The sequence below is a fragment of the Filicampus tigris genome, chromosome 1, assembly GCF_054856515.1.
Source record: "Filicampus tigris isolate MCC_2025a chromosome 1, RoL_Ftig_1.0, whole genome shotgun sequence".
NCBI classification, from domain to species: Eukaryota; Metazoa; Chordata; class Actinopteri; order Syngnathiformes; family Syngnathidae; genus Filicampus; species Filicampus tigris.
This window is the reverse complement of record NC_141217.1, coordinates 11384217-11411395: the sequence shown is the minus strand read 5'-3', so window position 1 is coordinate 11411395 and position 27179 is coordinate 11384217. Positions and strand designations below refer to the sequence as shown.

At 41.3% G+C, this 27179-nt stretch overlaps 1 protein-coding gene across 2 annotated transcripts in view; it reads right to left on the bottom strand.

Annotated features, from left to right (window-relative positions):
* Positions 1 to 27179, bottom strand: part of prdm16 (PR domain containing 16) — a 203326-nt gene that overhangs the window by 83403 nt on the left and 92744 nt on the right. For both annotated transcript variants that reach the window (XM_086052153.1, XM_086052147.1), the window contains exon 3: positions 4695 to 4742. In XM_086052153.1, the coding sequence (XP_085908279.1) occupies positions 4695 to 4742 (48 nt within the window). The remainder of the gene's footprint in view (positions 1 to 4694; positions 4743 to 27179) is intronic.

The window sequence follows — 27179 nt, the reverse complement described above, 5'->3', positions numbered from 1 at the left end:
TTAAATCATTTCTGAAGGGAAATATTTTTTTGGTTTTAGTCAGACTTTCTGGAAGGGCTTAATCACAAATCTGAGTTTCTACAATACCAACCTAACCCATTGATATTCTAACTACCAACCAAATCACACCGTTTATTATTTATCGGTCCCTTCGAATTTTTGACTTGACTTCTATGACATATGTTTGGTCCAAGACACGGTACAGGCACTGAAGAAGTTTGTTTTGAACTAAGTATATTCAAATTAGAAACTAACATCTTCTTCTTCTTATTATTATTATTATTATTAATATAATAATAATAATAATAATAATAATAATAATAATAATAATAATAACAATAACAATAATAATAATAATAATAATAATAATAATAATAATAATAATAATAATAATAATAATAATAATAATAATAATAAATAATTATTATTATTAATATAATAATAATAATAATTATTATTGTATTGCTTTGTGCATGGTATAGATCATGCAGCATATGTTTGAAAGTTCCAAACTTTGGAAAAAGCACATTTATAAAAGGAAAACTGCTATGGAAGAAGCTTTGGGCAGAATACTAGTTAGTTTATTAATTTTCATTTATGTGTGTTTCGGTGTTTCTGTCCTTTTCTTCACTTTGGATCATCACTCCACAGTCTTCATTCCATGGGCCCAAGCAGCAGGCCCAGAGCATTCGCACCGAACACATACACGGAAACACCCCAACGCGTCCACACACACAGAGAGCTATGTACTGTATCCCTGTAACCGTGGGGTATTTTTGATGTTCAGCATTATGAAAAATGACTTACTCCCATGGCACACCGGGGTGGCAGTGATTATAATATCCAGATAATCATTTCAAACAAATTATCATAATTATCAATCAATCATGAGGCAATTTCAGAGGGAGGTTGGGCGTTTGAGGTGCAGTTGGCAGGAGGCAAACTATGGCCTGAAGCCATGGATCACTTTTGTGACCCATGAGCCTCCCTCTGTCCACATAATAGCCCTCGTACATTCAGGGTCATTTAGCGACCCTATTTAGAAACTCCTTTATCCAGCTTGATATGGGGAACAAAAAAAAAAAAAAAGAGTATCATACTCAAGTGTACGCACATGCACACACACCCACAGATGCAGCTGACCCCATTTGGCTGTAATGTCTTTCAACACAGAGGGGGGGGAAATCTTCTCCAAGGTCAGAGTTCATTTCAACCCCTGTCACACTCCCATTTAGGAGCCATGACACATTAAAAACACATTTTTTTAAAATACATGTTTCTGATGTGGAAATTGCCAAGAATGATCCAAATCTGACAGAAAATCCATTAATTATACCTGAAGAACGTCGGGGCATTGTGAAGTCAAGCATGCAACATAAATAAGTTGCCAAGTGTGAAAGAGTCACAGAAATCCTCATGACACATTTCTCTTTAGCAGTTAACCTTCCATGAAAAGCAACATAAACTGATTCAATCTGAGGACTGAATGAACGGAGCTCACAGAGAGAAACCAAGAAAGGAGGTGAGAGAAAGATAGTAGCCTTCAGGGTAGATGATCGTCTTGGGAAAAAAGCAATCAGTGCTCATTGATTTTCACTGCGGCCTGAATGGAGGGTGTCTATCTGGAAGTCATTATCTGCCATCTGATCTGCGCGAGTGTTTACACACATCAGGGTGGACAGCGGCGCTCTTCTGAAGATGAGGATTAGAACACAGACACACACAAAGCATAGACTGTCTTCATCACCGCCCCCATCTTTATATCACCTTTAAATCCAGGGCCTCTAAAAAAGAAACAGTCGTACTCTGACACCCTATTAACTTCTACAGACTTGGGGAGAATACATGTAAGCAGGGCCTAGACAGCTAAACAGACGGATAGTCAGGTTTTGTGTGGTCGGACCATACCAAACCAAACAATCCCTGATACTTTTTCCCCAATGGCCTCTGATAACCATCTATAGCTTGAACAACACCGTCCTGTCTACGAAGCTAGCCAGAGAGCCAAGGAATGAGCGGAGGATGAATGCAGTGAGTCGAGACAGGATTCAGATAGAAGATTTATTTATTTTCTGTCTGAAGCAGTAGCGGTAGCAGAGCTGGGCATTTTACAAAAAATTGATTGTCGGTTATTCGTAATCCGTCCGCAACGTGGGTACCCTTCCATCGTCTGTCATTTGCCTTTTTTCTAGGGCGGGGGGGTGTGTGGTTAATAGAACCGCCCATAGGCTGGTCCGCCCCTAATTTTTAAACGGGCTTCCGTCAACGATTCCGATGGCAAACTTCATTAGCACCCCCCCACCTTACCTCCATCCCCGCTGGACAATATTTGAACCGAAAGAGTGACTCACAGTGACTCTCCGTGCCATGGAAGCCTGTTCACAGCCTGGTCCCTCACTCAAATCTGTCCCTTAAGCAACAACAACTCAACAACAACTCACTATTGTTCCTCGAAACGCTTGCCGCAGCCATCAAAGCCTCGCCGCGAAAAATAGACTAAAGACTGACTACAGAAGAAAGATGGATTAAATACTTGGTCTTACTGCTACGCTTGTCAACAAATATGCAGTGAATACAAAAGAGGCAATTACCAACAAAGTTACACACCCCATTTTTAGCTCTTTTTGTAAATGCTGCACAACAAACCAATAAAGCGCAGCAATACGCAATAACATTTTTTTATTCCAAAGTTATAACTCAATTAACATTCTACCTTAATCAAGCAAAGCGATGGTGAAGCCAGGAGAGGTCAATGTTTACGTGCACGTGTATATAAGTGTGTGTGCGTGCGTGTGTGTGTGTACAATGCGGATGAATGAGTCATGTCATAAGAAATGGCTCGTGTATAATTTCATTCATATTCATAACAAGCACGTGGACTGCTGCCACCCGGTGAGGGCCCACCGCAACTCACACTCTGCATAATGACCTGTGTGGAGAGAGCGCGTGTTTTATATTTTACATTCTCCCGGTGATTGTACAGTTTTGCGGCATTTTGATATGACGTGTGTGTGATAGGTGTACTTGCATGTGTGTGTTTGTGCGGTGGGGTTCTACAAAACATTTTTTCCACATTATACAAAATTAGGAAAAGGAAGCAGCTTAAATACCGTGTGCTCAACTCTTTAAACAAGCTCCGTGAATAAAACAGCAATACTAAGTAGTCAGTGACTTGCATGCATTCCTGTGTGGTACAAAAACCTCAGACTTTAAACTAAATTAATACTGCACACCACTATAACTTTCTAATAAGGACTGATGGGATTAAGAAAGGTTGCATAAGATATCTTCAGTAATGTTACACTTTAATTAATTTATATGCATTTGATTGGGAAAAGTGGGAACACGGATATGTTGAAAAATGTTACACAGCGAACCCCCATTTATCATTGGGAATATATTCCAAAACCACCCATGATAAATGAAAAAAGTGATATAGCAAGACCATATTAATGTCTAAATATGTTGACCTTTCCCACATGTAAACTTATTAAAAGGCACAGGAGATGTGCAGTGTGCTTGCTCCAAGTTATTCATCTGCCACTCTCAGTTTAAGTTTACTGGAAAACTGACACATACAACAAATGGGAATTGAACACTGTAAAACATTTAAACATTCAAGCGAACCACAATTTAACATGTCTGCTCGCTTGCTAACATATAATGCAAAACCTCTCAGACGAGCTAACAGATTAGAATTGATGTTACATTAAAAACAAAAAAGAAAAAAGAGAGAAACTTCAAACAAATGCTAATTTAATACACACGGAGCAGCAGCACACAGCCTACTACAATACTCACACGCATATATTGTCTCTGCTCAGTTGAAGCAACAAATTTTAAAATGGTGCTACTTTATTTCTGTATCTGGTTAACTGCACCACTCATTTTAAACCTCTGTGCTTCCTATTTTACACAGGTGGTTATGGTACTGTACTTATTCTATTATACTTTATAATTGCACATTTCACAAGCCTCAAAAATCAAACATAATTAGTGAAGCTAAAGCACTCGCATCATTTATTGCTCATCCCTCAATTTGATGTCAGTTCTAGACCCCCTGTTGCCAGTGACCTTAGCTGCTGCCATGCTCCACGGCTTTACGGAGTCACAGAGAGTGTCCACTCGGTTAGGGCCATTGTTCTTTCATGGACCATTAGATGGACGTGAACCCCAACGCTGGCCTACCCTGACCTGGCGAGCAAGCTGCCAAGACCCTTCAATAAATTTATCACCTCATAAAGTGGTCAGCGACTGGCTAATGGGATGTATCGCTCTTGTGTGCCAGTGTCAATGGAGCGTTCCTAAAGTTCAGGTTTTCTTTGTTTTTTCTTTGTTTTCACTGGTCTCACTGGTCAACAATAATGTACATTCAAAATATGTTAATGAACATGTGCCTAGTAGGAAATGATACACAAAAGCCATTGTATTAAAACGGACGCTGAAACTAGACTGCAAGTTAAATCAAGCCTTACTAAATTCTTGTGGGAGAATGTGACCTTGTACAGTACCAGTCCGATTCATGCTATTGATTGACAACGTTGCACTGGTAATGTTTGCGGTCAGAACGTCAGCGTGTTGTTGCTCTTTCCACACAATCAGACATTTTGTTGAAATGACAATTACCTTTACAGCACTTTTGTGTGACACAAAAACAACATAAAGCTGACCAGACTCGCATGAACAGGTCCTACCTTTTTGATGCAGCTGTCAGGGGAGGACTCATCGTGGTCATTCATCATCTGGGAAGAAAAAGAATTACGATTATGAGGACGAAATCTGAAATGACTTGAGCATAGAAAGAGAATATTGATCTCTGTGCTGTACAGGGCCTTGGCCAAGGGGTGGTGACATGAGCACAGGGTGTTCACACACTACATCACGCTTACCCTTTGGGCAACAAATGTGACCAGGGGGATACAATAATGGCCTGGGAGGTCACCAAAACACACAAAAACCAAAACACACAGAAGCAAACATTACCCTGCGCACGCCCCTCTTGATGAATGAACACCCCACAGATTTGACGTTAATTCTCCGCTTCAGCGTTGCAGGAAATTTAGCTGAGACTGTGTCTATGTGTGTGCGTATAATTAAGCCTTCAAGCAATATTGACTAGGGGGCAGATAGGTAGCAGAATGCCCTCAGTGTCTACCACAGGAAATGAGCGAATGATGAAGTGATGAGGCTACTCTGCTGCAATGAGAGGGTACTTCATATGAAATGCTGAACCCACGTCTCATTTGACGTCCTCTTACTCTCCCTCTCTGATGCCCTTTAATATAAAGTCATGAGTATTTTCTGATGGCTTTTTGGGGGAATTTGCTGTAAAGCATCTTCAAATACAGCCACATGGCAAGGTAGCCTCCCTTTTACTGCTTGCATCCGCCCTTTTAACAGTTGTTTTTTTGTTGGGCTACTTACAGTGCAGCAGACAGGAAAAGTTTGCGGTCCATTAGGAAGGAGCAAGAGACATTTATCTGTTGCAGAATCTGCAGTGGACACTGTGACGTTTGCCATACAGCTACTTCTTTCATGCGCTTTTCTGCAACCACGGAGTCAATTTCACGGCAAATGATGGATGGTGGTGCATGTAGATGTGCTCACTCACACGAGTCGCCCATAGAGGTGCTCAAATTATTTAGCTTGATAAAGAAAAAACTTTGAGCTAAAAACACAGCTTGTGCGCCTCTAAAATAATCACAATTTTTTTAATTGATCACCTATTATTCGTTACAACAATAAATTATTAACAGAACGCACACTGGAGAGTGTACATTTAGGGTGAAGCAACTCACCTCCCGGGTACTAATCTCCCTCCTGCATCTGTCACTGATCGTCAAAGTTGAATATGCAAGTTATTGTTGGGAGGTTTTAATTTTAACATTTTTATTTTCATAATTTACCGGTATCCTGCAATAAATTGATTTGAGTGATTTCGATCTCAATGAAATTGCGCTCAGGCAACACACACAAGAGAAACAAGTTTGTTTCCCCCTTCTTAGAATATTAGTAGTTCTTTAGAAATGTCATTGTTATGAATGAGGATGACAATAAATCATTGTCAGACGGAGAGCACGATGTTGGGTGTGTGTGTGTGTGCGGGGAACTTCCTCTTTCTTGTAATGTATCAGCTGCAGCTGTTTTCAAAACCAGCTACTTCGTTGGGTTGTCCATAACTATAAATGCATCCAATAAAAGTAACGGAAATTATATATATATATATATATATATATATATATATATATATATATATATATATATATATATATATGCAGTTTTGTTTGGTAAAAAGTGGTTACGGAAACACATTAAAGAGTGTTTGCCTTGGTGTTTCCATGACTGGAGAAACAAGAAATATTTTGCCACTGTATCACCATTCTTTCAGCAATTATGCAATAACTGACATCCAGAACGGTGACAATCTATCCACAGAACATTTCACATTATTACATCATGATCTCTATAGTGTGTAATTGAAGAAGAGCATACATAATGAAATTATTGTATTGTATTGATACTGTACTATGACAAATGTGTTGAGATTGACGTCGATGTTTTATCTCTTTCGGATTAGGGTGAAAATGCAAACTTGTCAATACAGGAAGTGCACAATGACTCATACTTGGACTATGACAGGGTACCAAGATTAATTAATGTAATATAATTTAATATGGTATTTTGTTTAATCCATAACAAGTGGTGCAAAACAAATTGTAACCACATCGCGATACAGAAAAAAGCAGTAGAGTGTCCCTTTCAACACTGAGATACGGTATGCTCACGTGTGCCTAATACATATGCAGAAAACACCGACACATACTGTAGATAATGCAAACACACATAAAGACCCTGACAGACATAACGACCAACAGAGCGCCACCATGCAAATAAATACAATATTAATTAAAGCGGCAAAATGTGATCAGCCACTGACTGGTGCAGCTTTGATTTATTGCGCATGTCATTTCAAAGTGACTTTTGCTCTGGCTCAGTGAGACAAGTCCAAATAGAGGCTAGCTTATGTTGAGAAGGATAGATTTTCCACTACATAGACAGAACTAAAATGTCCATTTGTTCTGTATCTAGCCTGCTGAGCGCTGACATGTCAATATGTCTCACGCAGAAGAGAAAACACTGCAACGAGAGTAATTAGAAAGTGTATGTATGTGTGTAACTCTCCCCCTGGCCTGTATGACCTCAACCAAAAACAAATCCAGTTTTGGCTTGATGAAAGTGCAGCCACCTGCACAACCATTCCGCTCATTAGCAGTATGCATCAATGTGTGTTTATGTATCTCACCATGTCCACGCTGGCTGCTTTCACACCGGGCATTAGGGAGACCGACACCCTCCCATTATTAAAGTTTCAGTGCACAGCTTTTGTTATTGGACAGAGTCAGGAGTCTTTCAACGCCACTTTAGCACCATTCGTATTGACATGCCATGATGACCAAGTGCACAAAAAGAAAAACAGAGCATGGAGAGAGAAGTGTGAAGTGACTGAGAGCCTTTGTTTTTACAAGACGTGTCACAGTGTAAAACATTTGACGGAGTTAAATTCCGCTCCGTTCATTTCAAGAACTAAATTAATGTGAAAAGCCAGCAGAAATGGCAGGGAGATTTTTTTTAAGGCCCATTATGCACATGTGGTGGTTTGTATCCCCCCATACAAAATCAAGGCTTGCGAGAACAGTCTAACACAGAATAATCTATTTATACAAGTCACAGATGCAAAGGCAACGTTAACGGCCGTAGCAACTGCAGGAGGAGCTTGACGTGAGCTTGCTCATCATCATCCTCAGAGGACAACTGGAGGTTTGTGCCGTAGGAAAATGTTAGCTCTGTGTTGCCAAGAACAATTCTCTTCAACTCTGAATAATAAGAAGCAATACGGCAGCACGGCCCAATAGATGGCTACGAATGTCACAAAAACCGCAAGTTTCCAAAAAGAACCATCAGCAAACAAACCTCAAGGTTTTTTTTTAACCAGGGCTCTGTCGGACACAGCCACAGCAAAAAAGCCACAAATTGAAAGTTTTGCTCACATTTATTGGGATCTTTTGCAGCTTCTTGGCACACAGACTGGACCTTATTTTGGTGGATGGATTATTGATCTTCAGGATAGAGTGATGGGAAAAGAAGCAAGGGTCAAGTCTGTCATTGCAAATGTTAGCAAACTACAGTATCTTGTCAAAAGGCATGTTGGACAGGTCAGTTAGGTTCAGAGTGATGATTTCTAATCAGGGTCTAGGAGGGTAGTGGGTGGTAGTGTGACATATTAGCCGGAACATAACGGAAAAGGGAAAAAAACTGACACAAACCTCTCTGAATGCACTTTCTGTTGTATTCCACAGTATTTAAAAAATATAAATATGTTGTTCTTTCTTTAAATTCGGTTCATAAAACTCCAACATAACATGTAAGTGACAATTCTCTGTTGGCCATCCAAAGATGGCAGTGTGTCTACCTCCAGACTGGCTAACGTGCACTCGGTGTAAAAACTGGTGCATCTTAATTTCTAGTTTACCGTGTTTGGAATTTATGGAACATAGTGTTTGGGAATATCATATAAATGTGATGCATTATTATTATTGCCTGACAATTTGGTGACAGAAAGTAAACTAGGTTGTAGATTAAGTCAAATCATGTCGAAGTTGTGGTGCAGGTAGTGTAATGTGACTTGATCTGATCCAGGTGCAGGCTACACTGATAAGTGTGGTAGATGCAATCATATTTCATTCATAAATATGACGTCAACGTGCATCAAACCCTTTGAATCATTGAAAACAATTCAATGAGTGCATTATTATTACTATCATCATCATCTTTGATGTATATTTAAAAGCACCTCCCAGACTGCAGCACAACTGGTGTGTGTGCGGGTGTGCGTGTGTGTGTGTGTGTGTGTGTTGGGAGAGTTGTCACACACAGACACATGATCGGGGGTGGAAGGCGGTTTGCAGCAGCCAGCTTTAGATCATCCACAAGTCAAGATCTTCTTACAGTTTGTTATAAACGTACTTTGTACACGCCAATCTCCTACATTGACACCAGTCCATTATGCTTCAGCCATGTAGGCCGCACGCCTCTCCTGAGCTGATTTTAAAGGGAATGTGGGAAGCCGCCTCAATTGGTCCGGAACCAATTCAGCTGTGTTCACTCCCACAATGGCGCACATGCCCATTTCTAGCTGTGCGCGGCTACAAAAATACCAAAAGAAAGAAAACTCCACCACACAGTCAACACTGCACTTTGCGCTATACTTGCACTACAAAAATAGAACCCAAAGTGTGCCACTCTCAAAAGAAACCCATCGAAGGTGTAGTAAAAAGAGGAACGGTTCTGCCACACAACTAAATAAGCCAAAAAGCGGGGCTCGGCTTTATTAAAACACCTCTAACACAGCGAATTTTCTGGGAAGGGTTTAAAATCAATAACTGCACCCGACTGCCCCAAAAAGGAAGAAAAGTAGTAATATGAGTCTCCAATGTTATTTTCTCACAGGTCCATTGCTATCATTTGAACACTCCAGATAACAACCCATTTACACTTTCCTGCAAGAATCAGTTCATGCCTGTTTGAATAAGGATACACTATGAATACAGTCTGCTTTTTAACAACAGCCTGTCTCGGGACCTTTCACGGGCTATGCTCCTATGAAACAGTATAAAAATTGGACTATTTTGGGACTTCCCAGAGATAGGAGCCTTGACAGCTGACCCAAAACAAGACCAGAGCTATGACCTCTTAAGAACATGCCTCAACAATGAGGTTGCCCATAGAGCTTAAGTGGTGAGGCAGGGGAGTAGGAAACAAGGCCAAAATGGCAACTGCTAAATAGCAGGAAGCTGGGCGTCCAGCAGATAGAAAATATTTATGACGACTTTAATAAGTGGAGAAGCAGAGGTGTGCTGGCCAAGGCAAACACAGGAGAGTGCTGATAGGAAACATTCTTTCTCCAGCTCCCCCTGTTTGTCCGTCTTGCTTGATCGAGAACGCGATTCCAAGTAATCGCTGTTTGATTCATGATCATCATGTCCACTTTGCCGTGAAGCTAAATGTGAGACAATTATATCCAGAACATTAGCAAAGGCAACGGTACCCGACTTGCCGCTGTTTAAAAAGAACCAGGAGGGTTCCGATTAGCTTGACACTAATCGCATCAGGCTAAAGCTAACAGTCGCCCAACCCAACATCTAGATGGGGCTACGCAGGGTGCGGCCTGTGACGGAACAGTGGTGAGATAGAGCTTAGTGCACAAAGGTTAGATTTGGAAGGCAAACACTCCGAGGCATTGTGCGACTCTGGAAAGTCACGGCCACTTGTCTAATACAAACGGCTGGTATTTACAGAATGAGCCATGACCCCGCATGGCCCTGTGAGCCTTTGTGTGATTTATAAAGAAATCCCAGAGTGAAATATGCTGCCAGGGTTTTCATTGACCCCAGATGGGTTTTTTTCCTCGTCATTTCAAAGTCTTGTCTGATTCGCAGATCTTGCAGTGACACGAAGACTTGGTATGAATCAAATATTTGTGTTTGTACGTCTGACAGTTGAAGCATTTACTGTAAAGCCGTTTTTCTTAAACATGATGATGTTCCCAGGACAAACTTTGGGAATCAAGCAAGCTAAGCAAGGAAGATGAAGGGAGTGGCAAGAGGGCAAATATATTATAAGGGTCATATTTTCATAGAGCCGATGTATGATCATCCATCATCGGATGTCCAAAGCCCTTCATCCTTTTAAGGCCTTTGCCTCAGAACTTGATATCGACAGAGCTGTACAGATAAATTATCTGCTTGGCCTCCACTTTATTGATAAGTCATTTGGGCAGATGATCAGTAATAATCATAAGTGAATAAGTGTGCGGCAATAGATCTTGTGTTGGGAAACAGAGTGACAGCCAAAGGGTTAAGGAATAATAAATAACCTAGCGTTTGCCCTAAGAGGATTGGCTGCAGAGCATCAGCAAAGGCTGCGACGTGACTTTCAGATCATGATATATCGCATTCTCCTTCTTCATTTTGATAAAGGTTGCAGTTCATCGATACATGGCAGGGTGATGAAAAATAATATAGCCTTGAATCTAATGATCTCCTACTCTTTCTATGACACATATTGCCTCGTAGCAAGCAGGGGTTATGGGAGTAAGATTTAGTGTCTTCGTGACTTGGGGGCATATAGATCGAATCAAAGGTCGTGCCACTTCATTTCACATCCCGCGGCTGCCAGTGCAGCATGACTGTTTATATTTATGCATTACGTAGTGCTGATATTGTCATTCTCAGCCTAGTAGTCTCAATTTCACAATTTCCTTCTTGTAGATTAAATGTATGCAAATGTCATCACTGACAAATTGCACGAATGGCTATTACGTGTCATTTTGTTCAGTATTCATCCATTTCAAGCTTCCTTTTTTTAACGAACAGTGCATTGTTAAAATTTGAATTGGTTGTTTATTTTGGAAATCCTTTTAAATTATCGTGACAAACATGCTGCGACAATCGACCGTGTGTTGTGTGGTCTTCAGATATTGCAAGACTTGAGCTTCCATCCAACCATGCATCCTTCCATCTTCTATACCGCTTAACCTGTTCCGGTAGTGAGGAGCTGGAGTCTATCCCATTTGACTTCGGGCAAAAAGGCGGACTACACCTTGGACTGGTCTCAAGTCGATCACAGGCCACATGCAGGTATAGAGGCAGACAGACATTCACACTCACATTCACACCGTCACTGAGTGGTTAAGTGAGTGTACCAATAAGCCACCAGTGACAGACTTCAACCTATTGAAGGCAAAGAGGAAAAGTGTGATGATGACTATAGAGCTGGAACTTGAAACATGATTGAACAGAATGCCGAAAAGCGGTACACTGACTCTATCCTGACTGCCATTACAATTTGGTGCAACGATAAAACAAGCAGAGCAATGGAAAGTACACAACAAATGGATGTGTCTGTGTGGGTGTGTATGTGTAAGTTGCTTCCCCAGGATTGAACATAATGAATAGAATCCAGTCAATAAATACGTATGTTATGTTAAAAATGTGACTGAAACTGAAAGATTAACATGTGATCATTGTGTAGTATCAGTATTTTTTTAGATCACTTACACTGCCTTTCATACACGAATCTTGCCCAAAATATAGAGGATAAAGTCATTTATCCTCAATGACGAGTTATGTATATATAGATCGATGCCAAATAGACAAGCCTTTGTTTGCAGTTGTAAAGGTTTACACAGAGGTCAAGGCCTTCTAAAGATGTTGATAGAGGGAACATTTGAGGAGACCAAACCCATAGTGGAGAGCTTGTGGACTAGTTTGTTTTCCTTCAGCGAGTTCAATCTGATATGTCTGAAACAACAAAATTTAGCCATGAATAAGTAAGTACAGTTGGAACAGTAATAGAGATCAATTATAAAGACCCTGCCGTCCCTCCCCTTTATACACTTAAGTATCCACTTAGTTCTTTGGCCTTTCTTCATTCTCTCAATCGCTTTTTTGTACAAGTGCGGCCTGTGTGTTTACATGGAAGACGTCGAGCTTAGAAGTTAGGTCATCAGCGGGACAGAGGTGAATGGTATAGTGTGTGCCGGGGAAAAGGTAAACAGCGCCGTGTGTTCATAAGACATTCTTTGTTCGACTGCTACTCTGTGATTTTAAGTTGCTTAGTTTATTGCACCAATACACTTGGACACACACTCTGCTTCATATGTTTCATTAAGTGTGACAAACAACTCACTCACATGACCGAGACAGTAAATACTGCTACTGACAGACATGACACTATCCTTCCTTCTACGGGGAGTGTGTGTCACGCTTATGTTAAAAGGTCTCAATCTATATACTGTATGTAAAATGGTTTAATACAGTGGAAATTACGACCGACATGACGTGCACTCATACCAGCTGTAATAAGAGCAGCTAATAGGTTTAATAGCCGCTATTAGAATGCACATTATTTTGAGAACAATATGGAGATAAACACAAAGAAGAATTTATCCACTGCAAATGGGCTGGAACTAGTTCACTTTTTACCCTTGCAATTTTTGGAGGTGGGCAATCTGATTGTCAGTGGTAAAAACACACATGCACGCATGGACACATTCACACACGCGCGCACATACTCAGAACAGCCAGCAAGCCAAAAGACACTGTCAAAAGATCTTGCCCACAAACACTTTCTTTCACTGGTAGTCAGTGAAGAGCCCAGTTTAAGTCTGTACAAGATAGAGGGAAACATGATTGCGAAAAAGTGAATGACGTATGTCACGATACATAAATGTACACTGAAAAAAAATGGTGTGATGAATTTTCTCAATATTATTTTGTCAGGTGGGTGCACTAAATGCAATCATCTGGCTCCAGACACATTTTAAGTAGACTGTACATCGACTTAAAAAATGTGTCTGGATCCAGATGGTCTTATTTTGTACATCCACTTGATGAAATAAGATGAAGTAAATTCAACAAAAACTTTTTTCAGCGTACTTCAATAATTGCAGGGCATACTAATTATAAACAAAAAGCATCATTAATGGACTTTTGCTTGCAGACTGTGTTTCAGAAATGTTTTCTTCCATATTTTGCAAATTGGTTACATATAAAAGTCCAAGGACAATGACTAACTATGATACAACCCCTTTGTTGTTGAAATTGCATCACTTCATCAGAAATGTTCTCTCATATGATAGATATTTTTTGGTTAGATTTTGTATTTTTTAGTTTTTTTTTTTACAGCGGCCCTCATCAGCTTCTCCCCCTTTTGTCTGTGTGTACATGCACTTGTATCCTTACTCTGAAGAGATAACTACATTTATCACCATGGGTGTCTGTCTCCAAGTCCACAGGATCAACCCATCGCCTCCACAATAAACGTCAAGCTGTCATAATTCATGTAGCTAATGAAATTGATTAGGTTGGCTACAATATGCCACACATTGTATTTCAGAGTCGGCCTGAAAGATGTGTGTAACGTTGTCTGAGGATATCGAGTAGAAAAAAATGGGTGAGAGTCATCCTGTCAACTGTGGCTTGATAATAACCAATGCCATCAGTTAGAGTGTGGCCTTGAGGTCTCTTGAAAGAAGATATAAGCGAGTGGAGATAATGTAGCAGTCCTCCTACTGCGTACAAAGGCCATTGTCTGATGTTTTTGACATCAAAACTCAAGTTAAATTCCGGAGTCGCCAACTTTGATCCACTGCAGGAGGGTGAGTTGACTTTTACAGTAGTGAAGATAGCACACCAATAGTGGACTCTGTGGAAGTAAATGACAACCACAAACGAATAGTACAACCCACCTAAAGCTGTTGTATAAATCTTGCATACTAATAACCAAAGACAAAACACAGGTGAACATGACATATCCATTCAGTTGACCTTCGGGCTCATCACAAATGACTTTATTAGCTGGGCCATATAAGGTAAAGGCCCTTTACAACCCTATTAGTGTGAGGGAGAGACTATCTCTGTCACTAAGATTGATGTGCTCCAGCTTATCAAATGCTTTGATTATCAGCAAAAGCCTTCAGCAGAGATAAATTTGTACATAAGTCCTGTTTGCACTTATCAAATCTTCATCAAGCTCACCAGCCGCATCGGATGTTCAAAGCTCTTGTCACACTTACTCTCGAATGTGTCAGTGATAACGGATATATTTCGAATACAGTATTGTCCAACCTCCTGGCCAATTGAATCACAGAGATGTTCATGTAGCAATAGGATGCTCCGGTCGTGGTCTCTGAACCCTGCGTTATAGCTGTTTGTCTGTCTGGTGCATGATGATGACAGATGACTTTATTGGGGGGAGTTGCATGTTCACAATTTGGAGCTGGGACTTTCCATTAGTCATTGGACTGGAGCAATCACAATGGAAAATGTTTGTGAACACTCTTGACCTTTTTTGCCGTTATTTTTAACGGCAAAGATAAAGACATGGTAATCTTTGAACACACACACACACACCTCTGTCAGTTTTGATACGTAAACAATAACATTATAGGACAAGTCCAAACAGTCTGAAAGGGAAGAAATTATTATTCTTCCCCCCCCCCCTCATTTTGGCTACAGCAGATGACTTAGGGAGAAAGTTATTGGACAAAGGGGGGGTTTGAGTGGTGAGCTTGCTGAGAGGAAACATATCTGTCCTTGGGCTAAGGGACAGAACACAGTGCTGCCTTTATTCGGAGTCTCAGCCCTGTCGTTAAGGAACGATGACACACTCCTCCAGGTCCACATTAATCTTTAACAGTGTGATTTCTAAAATAACACCAGTGTTTTCCCGAAGGCATGCCATGAAAGAAGGGCCCGTTCAGTCCTTTCTGCCGACACTGCCACAAACCAGAAGGGGCGGTAGAAATACAATTAACAACAGGGAGACTGAATGAAGACGAGCGGGAGATAATTAGTGATGGAACGATAATGGCCACATCGTGATATTGCGATATTAAAATTGCCACAATATCATCATCGTCATATCACAATTTTAAATGCTGCATATCTCTGTCAAAAAATATTACTTTTCGCCCGGTTCAGCCGAATACAGCATTGTGAACTACAAAGACCGTGGTGCTTTGTGCCTATAAGCCAATAGTAACACATGACAAGAAAAGGACTGGCCAAGACAATTTCCCTGTAACTGCTGTTATTATGTACAAAAACATAATATTGAGCATTATTTTTTCAATATTATGATCTTTATTTTTCAATATCGTAAGTTTTTATACAGTATTGTGAGATTTTTTTTATATATTGCCAAAATCCCAACAATATTGTGATAATTATCGCATCGTGAGGTTAATATCTCGACATCGCATCGTAATGTTTGGATATCGTTACATCCCTATGGATAATTAGGCGCTGCGCCAAAATATGTGAAAAGCTGTTGATCTGATGTATTCACCCTGACAGTGGCAGCTCCAGTGGCTCCCAAACACCACACATTAGTGCTGTTAACAGTGTTATCACAGGGCTGCTCTCGGCCAGATAAAAGCTGTTGCTGCCGATGGGCCTTCTGTGATTGAGGGGCTGGCTGCAGACACATGAACAGAGGGGGTGGGGTCAGTCGGCCTGCCACTGCTTAGTGACGGTGGAGATATAGAGGCTGAAAAAACAGTGTTATGTAGACAACTATGTGTGTTTAACAGCAGAAATAGGACAGCGCCATCTCTAACACTGTTTTGGTTTTGGGGCCCAGACAGGAATCTCTCACTCCATATCTGGGTCCAAAGGACGAACTTCGCCGCATGTCAGTGACTATTACCGATAGTGATAATGCCGCAGACTAGGGGTTTCCAACATGACAAGCCAAGGGCCTTGACAGGCACAAAGAAAGGTGGAACATTTAGTGAGAGTTTTAAGACAGGTAGCTGGTAAGACAAAAAGCTAAACTATAGAGATGAAATTACTCACTAACAAAGCTTGCAGTCTTTTGAGAAGACCCTCTCCAAGATGTTGCAGTTTGCCTGGGCGGCATGGTGGGGCATGTGGCTTGCACATACACTTTATTTTCGAAGGTTTCGGATCAGAATCTCAGTTTGAGAGGATTTTGATTATTGTGGACATTCAATTTTATAACTAAATTTATATTTCAAATTTACACCTGTTGTAATTAGTCACTGTTTAACCCATTAAGGACGGGAGCTCATAACAGCGTTTCTACCACTAAAGACGGGAGCGCTGTTGCGTGTTTCTCCCTTTAAAGCTGGAGAGCGTATATGTCATTTATTTTTTGAAAAATCCAAGTCTCGGTCTCTTAGCCAATGAAATGCATCAGAATATACATGTGACGGTGTCCTGAGTTGTCAGAGGGTATCTGGAATTTTTCTCGAGGAGTAATGGCGGACGTCGTCGTTCGCGGGAGCTCTGCTTTAAGTCACAGCAGTGATATAGATGACACGCTCGCGGACTTTAAAGTTGTGAAACTAAATGTGATGTATGGTTAAGATATATGTTTGTAGACAATGACGATTTCAACGTCTTTGTAAGAGAATACAGCTTGGTCGTCCGAGACACGAGCTCACTTATTGATGGACAGTAAGAATAAGTATATATATATATATATATATATATATATATGCAGCTCTGAGGAGCCCAGAACTACGACGAGTTGCAGAAATCTTGACACAAACGCAGTGACATTCCTCTTGTTGAAGATCGACTGAGAAACAAGTTGAACTCTACAATACAATACAATTTTATTTATATAGCGCATTTCATAACAGCTAGAGCTGTAACAAAGCACTTTAAAAACAATACAATAAACAAAAAAAAAACAATAAGAGGCAGTGATACATCTATTCATAAATATATCAATAAATATTAATAAATATATGAAATATAAATAAAAATATAAATAAATAAAGCCGGGCGGCACGGTGATCGACTGGTTAGCACGTCCGCCTCACAGTTCGGAGGTCATGGGTTCAATCCTGGCTCCAGCCTCCCTGTGTGGAGTTTGCATGTTCTCCCCGTGCCTGGGTGGGTTTTCTCCGGGTTCTCCGGTTTCCTCCCACATTCCAAAAACATGCATGGTAAGTTGATTGGACTCTCTAAATTGCCCCTAGGTGTGATTGCGAGTGCGGATGTTTGTCTCTGTGTGCCCTGCGATTGGCTGGCAACCAATTCAGGGTGTCCCCCGCCTACTGCCCGGAGGGCAGCTGAGATAAGCTCCAGCACGCCCGCGACCCTTGTGAGGATAAGCGGTATGGATAATGGATGGATGGATAAATAAAGCCGATAAATTAACATAAAACACTATATACAATTGAATTACTGCCCCACGAGCACAGTTGGATTTTGTCAAAGTATTCAGTAAGAGGAAAGATCTCAGCTTTAGCTGTTATTGCAGCAATATTTGAGAGCATGTAACTAAAGTGACTCCTGTTTGCATATCCACTTTAGAGCTAGATGATTACTTTCCTTGCAGTCTGTTCGATAAAAAACATTTTAAAAACTGAACAAATTACATGAGGTATTTTTTTATATTCAAAATTGAGCAAAAATCTCGTCTCGTCTCGTTCTCGCGGACTCAGTCTCGTGAGACATCTCATCTCGTGGAATTTTTGTCTCATCCCATTCCGAATAAATACACACACGGCGCCACTGTCAATATGTGGCATACCATTTAAGGGTGTACCCTGCCTCCCACCCAAATTCAGATAGGATAGACTATGGCCAATCCGCAACCCTGAACAGGTAAGCGGTAAGAAAAGATGGAAAGATGGTTACAGTAAATGATTATATTTCTCACTCTCTAATCACAACATATGTACAGCTATAACTTGAATTAAATTTAAGGATTCAGGGTTGACGTTTTTGGGTATGTTTCAATGGTGCACGGATAGCGTCCGTCAATCATCCAAAAGTCGTCAGCAGTGTTTCCCTTGCATACAATTGCAGTTTACTGTATTCCTCACCCCTGCCCAGAAACAACACAGTGTGCCATGGCAGTTATGTCTTTATACAAATCTTTCCGTCTGTTTTGGCATTGTTAAGCTGCTGGGGAAGCTCATCGCATCTGCCTGTGTGTTTAATATCTCATCTTTCTCACTCTTTCCTACAGTTTGTGTCCCTTCCGCTGAGAGCTCAACAGAGTATACAGGTCCGGCCAAGGCTAACATGTATCTATAATGTGTTCGTCTGAGGCAACCCCCCCCCAGTCGCCTCCCCAGAGGAGTGGAACACTGCTCTGGTTCGTTGGCACGGTGGACAATGTGGGTGTTGTGTGGATGAGTTGGCTGGCTGTCCTCTTGCAGGCTGCAGAGTCAATGCGGGGCCACTGCTGAGCGGTTGCCTGTCCTGCCGCTCAATAAAACCCTCCGTCATTTATTTTTTCAAGTGGTCTTCCTTATTTGTCTTTCATTATGTTTTCTTTCTGAAGTGAGGACTTTTTCTTCTGCTTTCCGCCCTGGATACGATTTGTTCTCTCCCCGTAGCTTAACAGACGTTTTTTAACGTGACTCTGTTTGTTGTATGCGTGTGTATGTGTGACAACACAAAAGAAGTTCTTTTCAGCACTGACTCACGGCAGATTGAGACATCAAGCACCTGCTCACTGTAGTAAATTAGCCATTGTACGCACGGGCTAATTAGAAATCGAAATGTTTTGCACAGCAAGAGAAGCACGGCAAAGGAGCGCAGTCTTGCCGGGAGTGGAATACTAGATTATAGATTTTGTTTGCTCACTAATATTCGTTTTCAGGTTCGTCTGATCGTCACGACATTGAGGCAGAATGCAAAGAACACAACATGAAGTAGTAACTGAATCCTGAAATGCAGTAAACAATGTTAATTGCTTTGGTGCCTTTTCCATCCTTAAACACACCTGCATATTCCATTAATTAAAGTGCCTTGATCTACATAATTCAGCCTTAAAATATGAGGGGAATAAATGCCAACAACACTAATTGACTCATTCATCATGGGACCTTGTTGGTAAATGTTCCTGCTCACTTGAGTAATTTTCAAGGAATGAAAACCCTGACGCAAACTTTCAGGCCTAATTATAAAGTATTCCATTAATAGAGGTATCGCTTGCAAATTTACAGTGCCATATTTCCATGTTTAAATTTAACGCATCACAATGCTGTTGGCAAAAGTTCCCTCATGTTAGCTTGTAGTAGGTATAGGCATACTAATCAATGAGGATTTGTGGATTTTTTTTTTTTTGAATTGATTGATCAATTGTGTCTTGAAGAAATGGAGTGCACTCCATGTTTGCAACCAACAGAGGTGCTGTTGAGTCACTGGCAACAAAACAGAAGATATCCCTTTAAACAAATACTCTATATTAATGAAACTGCTTCAATATCAATACCAAAGAAATAATAGAGGAACCTCGATTCATGAAGGCCGCTGCTCACCAACAAATTGATTCACAAACAGAAATTTTGAAGAAATATTGCATCAATTCACAAAATATGATTCAGTTTGGAGTCACATTTTGATATGGAACACTCTGTTGTGCTTTCTCTCACAAAGCGTGGTTGTTTGTGCCGTGGGTCACTTATTTCACATACAGATACATCTTTTTTTTAATCTATTTTTACTCCTAATCACCCCTTAATATGGCTCCCAAGAAAATGAAACGTAAGAACCCAGCTCACATGCACCCGGTTGGGGAAATATTGATTCAGTTATTTCGGTTCACGAACAGATTTATGGGAAGAATTAAAGTCCTGAAACAAGGTTCCACTGTATACAAAGTATGAGTAAATGTAGTAAATACATATCTCTGAATAGGTTTGGGGGACATATCTGACTCATGTGAAAAGGTAAGAGCTATCCAACAATGCCATAGTATTTTTGATTGCATGATCTTGCTTTCAGGAAAATGTTCAAAAAAAGTTAAATATACAGTATTTTGAGGATAAGCATAATATTTGACAATGGACTTAGGTAAAATTTGCTGAAAAACAGAGATGCAATCGAATGCGTTTAAACTGTTTCTTGTGACAGAGCAAGTCAGTGCTTGACTTTGTCATCACTGACATGGTAAACAAAGCATCTCAATGCAAAAGCTGAATTCTCCTGGCAAACATCTTGTCAAAGTGTGACTATTTTCATGAAGAGAAGACAGACTGTGAATGTGAACAAAGTGCAGAAAGTGTCTGGCGGGTCCACAGTTTAGGGCGGCGCTCCCCGTTGTCGGGGGCGAGTTGGAGGTGCTGGGAAAATGTGTGGCGCATTCACAGTAAATGAGGTCTTGTGAGTAACCGTGGAGAGCGTGCTTCTTAACTGATGATGCCCGAGACAACTTCCCGGATCTTCTCTGCCACACTGAGAGCCCCACAACGCTAAAGACCTACTGCCATCTTTAGAGCAAGCCGCAGAAAGTCACTCAGTGTCTTTTAGCCTCAGCTGTGAAAACAAGGAACAGAACAGTGTGAACCGAGTTTTGCCCATTCTTCTTAATTGCCGACAGCAGGTTTATTCCTCTTTTTTTTCTTTTCTGCTCCATATGAATACATGTGACAAGCTTCTGATCCCAGCTTTTCAGCCTATGACTGTTTATTTATCTATTTCAACTACACCCGAGGGAACAAAAGGCATGCAGAATGGCTAATGACAGCCATGTCGAAATATCTCTTTCTGCCAAATCTGGCTGTTTTCTCTCACTGCTGTCACTTGATGTCTTTATGCAAGCCTGAGAGTTCACCGCCATGAAAAGGGTAGGGGGTGAGCTGAGTGAGTGACCCTCGCAGGAGGGGTGCATTAAATGTAAAAAAAAAAAAAGAGAGGCAGAAAGAAGAGCAAGACATGGACGAACCAGAAGGCGGTAAAATAGTCGATGGGGGAGAGGGGCACCCCTGCCGAGGCCCAGGCATCTCGCCTGGCAGGCCCCATCTTGGCTTCAGACGGCTTTTGTCAGAGAGGGAGAAAGAGGGTCTCTTCTTCACTTGGGCATGGGACAATAGACGTTTTGTCAGTCAGGATGGAGGTGTCAATGGGTGAGTATGGAGGGATGCTGAAAGAGGAATAAAGCCAAGGACCCATCTTCACATGGGGTGGGGTGGCGGTGCAAGGCAGCCCGATGGGACGGGGCAGATGTTGAAACGAGGATGATTTATTAGCCTTAGTGTCCTTGGTGGCACTTGGCCACCATCCCAGAATTAGGAAGAGAGAGACTGAGTGAGAGTGAGACACATGGGGAACAAGCAAAAGGGGAGGGCAGTCATGAGACATCTTAATTCCTTCTATGGGCATGGGGTGCCTCTTGCTCTCCGACCGTCATGGTATTTCAGCCCAATTCTCTCCTAGAAAAATAACATGCTCGGTAGTCATCTGCATCACTGAGCCGCACCTTGTCCCCCGACATTATCCAGTACAATATCACTCCGAAAGACCCCTCGCTGCTTGCTCGGCCCAGATAGGGCCTCTATTGCTACTTTTCCACTGCAAGGTATCGGGTCTACTTTTTAACTTCAAAATAGGTCCTTTGGAAACGGCAAAACACACACATTGAATGCATCATTTGGAATGAGACATGCAAACAAACAGCAGTAATGGCGGAGAACAAGGGTCTCCTGTGTTTACTTAACGGCCTGTTTATTTGAGAGGAGACCAAGGGCACCAAGAAAACGAACCAATGCCGCAAAGTTGAGACTGTAAGGCACATCAGCAGAATAAGATATGTGTTTATTTGGTATCGTATTAGCTGACTAGGTAGAGATAGTTCCTTACAGCATCTGGAATATATTACTCTTATAAATCAATTCACCACTTGTTGGCCTTGATTAGAATTTAACTTCCGAGTCTCTGTTCTTTCATTTTGCTCTTCTGTTTGCCCTCTTCCCAGCAATATTTCATCTTGGAACTTCTTTTCCCACCTTATAACACAGGCCTCCAATGACAAACTGAAGGAGGGCTTACTTAAAGTAGTGGAGGGGGATTTTTGACAGCTTTCATCAAGAGTACCCAGGGGGAAGATTGATTGGCAAAGTCATTTACTGCCCAATGTCCATTCTCTTCTTACTCCCTTGACCTTCTACTGCTGCATCCATCCATCCCTTCAATGGCGTCCAACTCCTTGCAAACACCTGCTGCCTGGAGGTGAAGGTCTCGTTGGGAGTGAGTCATGTTGAATGCGTGTGTGTCGATGATGGCGTGCACGTCGTTTAAAGGCTGGAGTCGTGCTCACCGCTGGCTCAGATGAAAAAGACTGATTGTCTCATGGTTGACGAGGAGATGTGTGAATGCAACATGCAGACAAACAGCGGGTGACTCTTGGAGGTCTTGCGAGGTGGGGGTTGGTGGGGGGGGGGGCTTTTGACATGAGTGAAAGGGAGGGTCATCTATCATTTGGAGTGGAGGACTGAGGAAGAACCGGAGGAAAAGTCAAATGAAAGTTGAAAAGAGGTTGCAGGGGTTAAGTCTGTGCCACTCTTGCTGTCTGTTGATCCCGGGCTGTCATCATCATCATCATCGTCATCACGACGACTGACCACTTACTGCTGTCCTGTTCAGCTCGCCATGTCTGCTCTCCCTTCACCAGCTTCCTTCCAAAGGGCCCCCGGAAACTTTTGTTCCGTTCATTAGTACAACAAATACATACAGATGCTCCAGGAAGAAGGATAAGGTAGAGAGGATTTCTAAGCAGAGCCTCCCCAGTTAAACATCATTGCTGATTTGGAGCCAATCTGCTTCTTTGTAAACAAACACAATTCCAAGTAGCTCATGCGCAAAGGGCTCTCATTATTCAATGTAAACGTGTTTTAAGTGTTTTAAGGGGACATTAGCGATCTGCGGTTTTCCTTCCTAGTTGCAATATAGTATGGAAAAAGGAGAGTGAATAGCATGCGACAATGAAGCGGACATCAATGAGTAATGAGAAACTGACATGCCAGTGGGCCCAAGAGAAATGCTGGATGTGCTGATTTACCTGTCATCCGTGTGTGAGCACGTTTGAGAAATTGTCCTGATGGCAAACGTCAGCATCAATAATTTTTGATCCTAAAAAGAAAGCATTGATGACTTCATACTTTAACTTTTGCCATCACAATGTGTTCATCAGCAAAAATAATTGTTTTCTTTCAGAGGTTATGTGCAGATTTAAAGAAGCCAAATTGAAGACTTTTCACGCTCTTCCCACCAGTTTCAGAACTCTTATTCATTCAAATAGACCACTGAGTGGGTGATATGGGCTCAATCGTATATCACAATAATTTAGGAAATGTTGCAGGTATACGATTTATATTTCTATACACTATAAATTGAATTTTACAGTGACTCAGTATGGATTGCACACGCATTTAAATTTCTCACATTATTTACTTGGTTCTCAACCGAAAATATAACAGTGTTCTTTGTGTGCCAATGTTAAGGCCTTTGAATGGCGGCTTTAAGGATTAAGTGTCATTTTTGAAGAAAGGCTGCCATTTTGTAAAATGCAATTTATTGAAATACTAATGTATGTCCTATGAATATTGGAAATACATGAGTACGTTCTGATGGGAGCAGGACAGTCGAACATGGAACAATGACTGAGTATTGGGGACGTGGGAAGATGAGTCCGGGGGGTCACAAAGACTGGCATACAGAAGCTTCAACCCGCGCCATCCTCAATTTTTTCTTTTTTTTTATATGACTCAAAGGACTGTTTTCTTCTCACTCCCATGAATTATGTAAATGGAAAAAGCTTCCTTTTCTTCCCAGGCTGGAAGAAGACAGGAAAAGGGATGAATCAAAGTGAGTGAAACGCCTCCTCCTCATTTTTTTTTTTTTCTTTCCTTGCGTTGCGTCCGAATGAGCTTTCATGTTGGCGCCGTGGGCCTGGATTTTGCTCTGTGGCCATGAGAAAGGACGGTGATGGCTACTGAGTTGGTGGAGGAGCGGGTGTGGGGGGGTGTCTATGCACAATGACATATACGAGGAAAGAATGCTGGCCTTGTTGTTGGACAGCTTGACATTGATTAATGAGATAGAGAGAGGAGAAAATAAGAGAGAGGGGTGGCACTGGTTGGGTATGCTCGACAAGAGGAAAGGGGGGTAGTTGGACTCCCTTCGGGGTGAGAGACTCCGGAAGAGCCTTAGGCTGCACTGATGATGAGGAAGATCCTTGCTGTGGTGGTGTACGACCATCCACACGTATGTTGCGTCTTCCCCAATGATTTGGCCCGAAGGATCGTCTGCACATGAAGGCGCACAATTCAACGTGAGCCACATCAGTCCTCATCCATCAAAGTGCCCTTTAAAAAGCTGCCACCACCACCACCACCACCACCACCATCATCATCATCATGAGGAGTTGCTTTGTTGGCACTTCTTCATACACACTTAAGAAGCTCAGCTGCTTTGGGGCAGCAGAACTCAGCAGAGCACTAAATGTGTTTTAAATAGTCTGTCACCATGTTCTGTAGGACATGCTTTGGCTTGCTGTGAATATTTGCCGCTATAAATAAGAGATGAGCAGATGAGACGTCGGCATGATCTACTCTTTGATATTGGGAGTGGAGAGCAAGGACAGAATGTACCGTATTGGTAATGGTATGTTGAACTAAGTCAAACAGATGGCCACACTGGCAACTTTTGCCGCCTTTCAACCTATAGTATGAAAATTCTCATACTCTCTACCATTTTGTACATTTTCCTACAGATTGTGCAGGGATTCAACAATTCTATACCGTGAAACTATTATCCATCCATCTTTCTATCCATTATCTGTGTTCCTTATCTTCGCTAGGGTCACAAAAGAAAAAGTAACCAGAACAATGTTCACAAAATAAAAACTGTTTTATGAATTATTTTTGGGGTCCACGCACCTGCCATAAAAAAGTTGGAAGTTGTTCTTTTGGGTGAAATTCAGAGTGCTAACAAAATGATCTTAGCTCAGGTAAAACGCGTGTACTGTGGGTATCTTTGGTTGAGAATTAGGGCTGAATGATTTTGAAAAAGAATCTGCAAAAAAGAATCATATTGGGATTGCCTTTTAATAAGCGATTAATAATTCTAGGTCCTCTTGCCATGTATTTTTTAACAGGCAATAAATGAATCTGCAGTCCAATAAAAACAATATCAGACTTATTATATATAAATGTTTTGGTCCTATAGATTTTCTTACGCTAAAATAAAGGACAAATTCATCACGAATGAATATGAAAAACAGTTTATCTACTTCAATTAGAGTTGTTAATTTATTCACTATGACATATTCACAAAATTCTCCCCAACATGTGTGTTGTAAACATAGATCAGTAAATCAGAAATTATAAATCAGATAACAATAATTTAAACAAGTCTGTGGCTTTATCACTTCAACTTTTCATGTTTCATGAAACAATAGAATGTAAACATCTGGACTGCCCTTCTTCAGCATGTAATTTACCTAGATACAATATCGATAAATAAATAAAATAAAGCTTACAGACAGACATAAATATTTTGGAAAGGGGTTTGGGGGAGGGGGGATTACGCTTCAAATTACAGCCTTTGCGATTTGTATACTGCATTCGGCTGTATTGCGATTAGGGTTTCTAGCTGTTGTGAAATGTGCTATACAAATAAAATTGTATTGTATTTTATTGTATTACAAGCCCGACATGGAAGTCATGCTATATGCTACTCACGTAAACACTGTAGTTCCATGTTTTGTTGTGCGTTTGTAAGGCTGAGAAATGCCAGGAGCACGCAACACTGGCGTGATGGCGTCGCAAGCTGTGCGTGACCATATCATGAAGTCAATGTACATTGAAAGGTTAACTCTGAAGGCAACCATATTTGCAATGTGTCCCATGATGATAAAGGGTTTGACGCTGTGCGTTCACTTTATAGTCAAATATTTGTGATAACCATCTTGATATTTCTTATCTGCCAGGCTGCATTCTCAAGTCAATCCCCTCCACTGAGTGTCTTGTTGATGCCCGCGTGTTGCGGCGTCACTGCTGCTGAACTTCTACTCGAGGGCCTGCTCCCAGCAACCTCCGTCTCCAGCCAAGTGGGATTTCAAAGCCTCTCCTGGATGTCCCTGAACCCTTTTGTCTCCGCTCTTATCTATAGGTAAGCACAGTGGGCAGCCCTCTTCCCAGCAGCACCCTCCTCAAAACTCAGCACAATAGCCAGATTTCCTCCCAATTTGCTGGCAAAGAATAAGAGGCTCAGAGACTCTTTTCAATAGTTTTGAATGGCGGGCCTGAGTTCAGACTTTGGGTTTGCCAGGCCTCAAACCAGCTTAGAGGCTTCTGACTTTGAGTAGGATGATCCCGGTGCTCAAGTGTGTCTCTTGCAAACAGCTCCACTGAACCCATGTTTAGACATTTTTTTCAAACTCATTACATATTGTGGTCGTCTGTCCCCAAGCAAACTACACTTCTACAAAGATATCGACCAGGACTTTCAAAAATGCGTGCGGGCACATGGAAATAACAGCACAGCATCCCAATGCAGCCTAACCCAATTTGATATCAACAATGACTCTATGTAACCATAGAACCGTTTATACTGTATATTCCCCTTTTCCTCAATTAGATATTTAGTTAATGAGCCATCCTAAGTTACTTTCTTCAGGATTCTCAACTAAACTGGTCTTCCGATTTGAGGCCTTACCATCTATTGATTTGGCGTGCACTTGAAAGCCTGCGTATCACTACAGTCTGTCAAATGTGGTTAATTTCATATTTTTACACTAAATCAATACTATTGGTCCATCCCCAGATGGGTATGTCATTTTTTTCAAAT